Source organism: Porites lutea, chromosome 8, assembly GCF_958299795.1.
Source record: "Porites lutea chromosome 8, jaPorLute2.1, whole genome shotgun sequence".
NCBI classification, from domain to species: Eukaryota; Metazoa; Cnidaria; class Anthozoa; order Scleractinia; family Poritidae; genus Porites; species Porites lutea.
In genome coordinates, this window is record NC_133208.1 from 30,581,595 (window position 1) to 30,586,594 (window position 5,000).

A 5,000-nucleotide genomic window follows, 5' to 3' on the forward strand; every position below is an offset into this window, starting at 1 on the left:
TAGACAGTTAAACAAAACAAATGTTCATAAAGGCGGTCACTTGTGTCTTCTACACCTGTCGGGGCGACTTCACTGAGTAGTTGGCTCCTCGTTGGGGAATTCCTCGGTCTCCCTGCTGCTATCACCAACATCCGCTTCATCTGCAGAGGGTACCAGTAAGACTAATTTGTGGATTGGTCTATCCAGGAACGTAGATGGCTTTCGACGTCTGCCTTGGTTGTCAAGTTCTCCATCAGCTTTCACAATTTTGACTTTTCTGATACATCCGTCTTCGCTAGGGTAGACTTCTACGACTCTAGCGAGTGGCCATTGGTTACGTGGTCCTTCGTCTTCCTTGGATACGACTACATCTCCAACTGATAGATTTCGCTTTGGATACATCCACTTGTTACGAGCCTGCAGGCTATGAAGAAACTCACGGCGCCATCTAAGCCAAAATTCGTTCGCGAGATATTGTACTCGGCGCCACCACTTGCGGGAATATAGATCTGCTCGCTGGAACCTTCCAGGCGGTGGAAGTACAACTTTAGCTTTCAAGGTAAGTAAATGACTGGGCGTAAGTGGTTCTGGTGCCTCTGGGTCATTTAAGTCGTTCGCAGACAAGGGTCTGGAATTAACAATACACTCTGCTTCAGTCATGAAGGTTCTGAACGCTTCGTCGTCCAACTGTGTGCCAGCGCTCAGAAGTAACGTCTCCAGTGCACTACGAACAGTACGGATTAACCTTTCCCATGTGCCACCCATGTGGCTGGCATGAGGTACATTCATCTGAAATGGTATCCAATCACATCCGTTCTCCACTAAGTACTCTTGCACCCGGTTCTGATCCAGTTCTTCTAAGGCAGCTTTTAGCTCATTCCTCGCTCCTACAAAGTTTGTACCCTGATCACAGCGGAGCTGTCTGACTGGACCACGTCGGTTGAGGAAGCGACTAAGTGCGTTGATGAAGGAACTGGTACTTAACGAGTTGGCTGTCTCCAAGTGTACACCTCTGCTGGCCATACAGGTAAAAATAACTCCGTAACGTTTAACTTCACTCCTCTTTTCCTTGATCGGGAAAGGTCCAAAGAAATCTACAGCACAATACGAGAAGGGGGCCGAAGGTTCAACTCGATCCACAGGCAAATCGGCCATCTTCTGAATTTGCAGGGGGCCGCGCATTTTTCTGCATGTAACACACTTGGAAATACAATTTGACACTGCTGACGATCCACCAACAACCCAGTAGCCTCTCTGGCGCAACTCATTTTGGGTGATACCTCGTCCCATGTGGTTCACTTTGGCATGCCAGAATCGAATCAGCAAATCTGTAATATGACTTTTACGAGGAAGTATCACAGGATGCTTCGTTGCAAATGGAAGGTTAGCTCGTCTCACGCGGCCACCAACGCGGATAACACCGTTTTCATCGAGAAATGGATCCAAACGATATAAGCAACTAGACTTCTTGACGGCTAGATTTCTTTCTCTTGCGATCTTTCTAGTAGTAAGCTCTCCAACTTCCTTAAGTTCCTTTAAAACTTGCATCTCGTCATGGAAATGTTCACGTTGAACAACCTTAAGAACTTCCCTCTCTGCTGCGTGAAGTTCTGTAAGTGTGACTGATACCTTCGGTAATGGTCTGATGCTCTCACCACCCGTTTGTCTCGTCAACTTCACTTCTCTACTTGCCAGTTTGCTCTTCAGTCGTAGACACAAAGCTATTGCCTTCAGCACATGCTGCCAGCTTGACATGTGGCGCAAACGGCTTGACGTTAACGGTTCAGGGGCTTGAGTAGCTCTGCTCTCTACACGAGATGTGAAAACGGCTGCTTTCCTTACTTCAGGATCACTTTCGGTCACTTGAAATTCTTCTATCTTCTCAGGCTGGAAAGTTCCACTCTTCCAAAGAAATAAGGGTCCAGTTAGCCAGTTGGTTCCTTGTAATAACTGTGACGCTGTAAGGCCTCGCGAGGCATGGTCAGCAGGATTAAGTTCAGTGCTGACATACAACCAAGAACTCGGGTTAGTGACGTCACGAATCTGCTGCACACGATTTGCCACATACACATGAAACCTCTTAGCTTCGTTGTTAACATAACCAAGGACGATTTTGCTGTCTGTCCAGAAATGTTCCTTAATGTCCGTGTAAGACAATTCTCGACGAAGAAATTCACTCACGTTTGCTGAAACAGTAGCTGCAGCCAATTCTAGCCTCGGCACAGTGATTTGCTTTAACGGGGCCACTCTAGATTTCCCAATGACAAGGGAACAGTACGCCTTGTCCTCCACATTGATTAGTCGAAGGTACGAGCACTGTCCATAACCCTCTACACTAGCATCTGAGAAATGATGCAACTCGCTGGCTTTGACCTGCCCAAAGTTCTCCGGCTTAAAACAACGTTGAATTTGCAGCTGATCGAGATTCAGAACATCCTGACGCCATTTCTCCCAATGAGTATACAAACTCTCTGGAATTGGGCTGTCCCAATCAAGCTTGTCTCGGCACATTTGCTGCAAAACTTGTTTTCCTTTCAAGGTAACTGGGGCAACGAAACCACTAGGATCGTAGATTGAACTGATTGTGGAAAGTACGCCACGTCGCGTTAGGGGACGGTCACGCAGCTCGATGCGGAATTGAAAACTGTCATTCTCAATGCACCACACTACTCCTAAGGCACGTTCTAAGGGCAGTGGATCAACCTTCAAGTCTAGCTCCTTTAATCCTTTGGCGCGATCTTCGGCCGGAATCTGTTCAAGAACTTCTCTTTTGTTTGATGAAATTTTGTGCAGTCTCAGGCCGGCCTTGGCGCAAATGCCTTGACTTGCTTTTATCAGTGTAACAGCTCGCTCCACGGTAGGGACTGATTTTAGTCCATCATCCACATAAAAGTCCTGTCGTATAAACTCAGCAGCTTCTTCACCAAACTCTTTCTCCCCATCATCTGCTGCTCTCTTCAGACCAAAATTTGCGCAGCCAGGTGAACTACCAGCACCGAAAAGATGAACCTTCATCCTATACTCAGTCACTTCATTTGCAGGATTCCCATCCTTCCACCACAAAAAGCGCAGGAGATCTCTGTGTTCCTCTGACACCATAAACTGATGAAACATACTCTTAATGTCAGTCATAAACGCAACATTTTCTTGTCTGAATCTGCACAGGATCCCCAGAAGAGTGTTCATGAGGTCGGGTCCTTGTAACAAGTGATCGTTCAGGGACACCCCTTCATACTGGGCCGAACAATCAAAAACAACCCTGATCTGGTCTGGTTTTTTTGGGTGGTAAACACCGGTGTGTGGTACATAGTTAACCATTCCATCCTGAACTCCATGGCGGTCCGGTGGTACCTCTTCTGCACACAAAGCAATCACATCTTTCATGAATAAGCGATAATCTTCCAGAAACTTGGGGTTTCTCTTAAACCTTGCTAAAAGTTGGTGCCATCTCTTGACAGCTAGTTCGCGGTTGAAGGGTAGAGACGGTTTGTCTGTCTTCAAAGGGAGAGGCATCTCGTAGTGCCCATCCGATCTCTTCACAATACCATTCTCAAGGATGTTGAGGAATCTCCTGTCTTCAGCTGAACAGGGCTTGGTATTTGCAGAACTTTCTGTAAAGTCTGACTCAAGAATCTTAATAATCTTCTGTGGGTTGATAATCTCTTTCACCTTTGTCGTAAAGGCAAAGTGTTCATGGGTTTCTTTGACCATCACCTTGTTGCACACTCCTTCCTTATGGTTGGCTTCACCTGTAGATTTGCACACCTTGCCGATTATACCCCACCCCATTAAAGATCTTTGGCCGTAAGGGTCGTCTTCACCTCCCACTAGGACTTCTCTGGGTCTGACGATACTAGGGCAATTATTGCCAATCAGCAAGGAGATTTCCACACTTGGATTGTAGGGCATGAGCTCGTCAGCAATAGGACACAGATGTTCCCATTTCCGGGCAACACTGGCTTTTGGAATCTGCGACCGACTGGCTGGGATGATATCTCGCTTGAACATCATGGGTAGCTTCACAGCATGCTCCCTTCTAAAATCCAACACCTCAACTCCACAAATACGGTTGCTTGGTACATGTACATTTCTCTCTTGCACTGTTGTCAGCAGCAAGTCGGTTGGTGGGCCTTGCAAGTCCAATTTTTCACACAAACTTTGCGACACAAAACTCACATTGGACTGGTCATCTAGCACTGCATATTGTAAGACTTCTTTACTGGGTTGGCTAACTTGTCTAACCCAAACAGGTACAATCATGGCATGATCCGAGCCGCCCTCTTGCTCTGGGATGGTACAAACATTTGTACAGTTCGTAATACTTTCCTTGGGAGTTTTCTGAATATGGAGACATGTAGGGTGATTTCCAGAACACGTGCGACATTTAAGTCTGTTCTTACAGGAGGATACTTGATGTTGACTGCTAGAGGCACATCCAAGACAAAGAAATTTCTTATAGAAGAAGTCCTTCCTTTCCTTGTGCGGCTTCTCTGCAAACTTTTTACACTCGTCTAGCTGATGTTCTTCCTTGCAAAACAGACATACTTCGGTCTTTTTCTTCTCGCTCCTCCCTTGCGAACAGGTTGGGGGTCTCTCCTTTTCACCTTGACCCTGGGCAGTCACGTTCTTGCTTGGATCCAATACATGAGTTTCGAAGGAAAAGGCCTCCTCGCCTTTTGGTGAGCGTCTGAATGGTCCTCTAGGCCTAACAAACTCTTTGGTTTTGGACAGCTCCTCAAGTTCGGGAATGTTCGCTCTCTCTGCACACTCTTTCACAAATGAAGCAAATTCAGAGAAGGTAGGGTAAGTACCATTTCCTTTTGAGACTCTACACTGTTGTACTATTCCTCTCCACTTATTCTGAATTTGAAATGGCAACTTGTTTAGAGTTTTAACGTTCTCCTTCGCAAAGTCTAAGACAGCAAGACTAGGAGTAGTTTCTCTGGCGGCAATTATCTTTTGCAGGAAGTCAGAAAGATCTCTTAGGGCCTCCGCATCTCTTACGCCAATCTTAGGCCAGT

At 46.4% G+C, this 5,000-nt stretch overlaps 1 protein-coding gene across 1 annotated transcript in view; it reads right to left on the reverse strand.

Annotated features, from left to right (window-relative positions):
* LOC140945885 (uncharacterized) overlaps positions 1 to 5,000 on the reverse strand; it is a 6,874-nt gene that overhangs the window by 402 nt on the left and 1,472 nt on the right. Inside the window, exon 1 of the mRNA XM_073394945.1 lies at positions 1 to 5,000. This exon is cut by the window's left edge and continues 200 nt beyond it; it is cut by the window's right edge and continues 1,472 nt beyond it. Coding sequence (XP_073251046.1) covers positions 70 to 5,000 — 4,931 coding nt within the window. The 3' untranslated portion in view covers positions 1 to 69.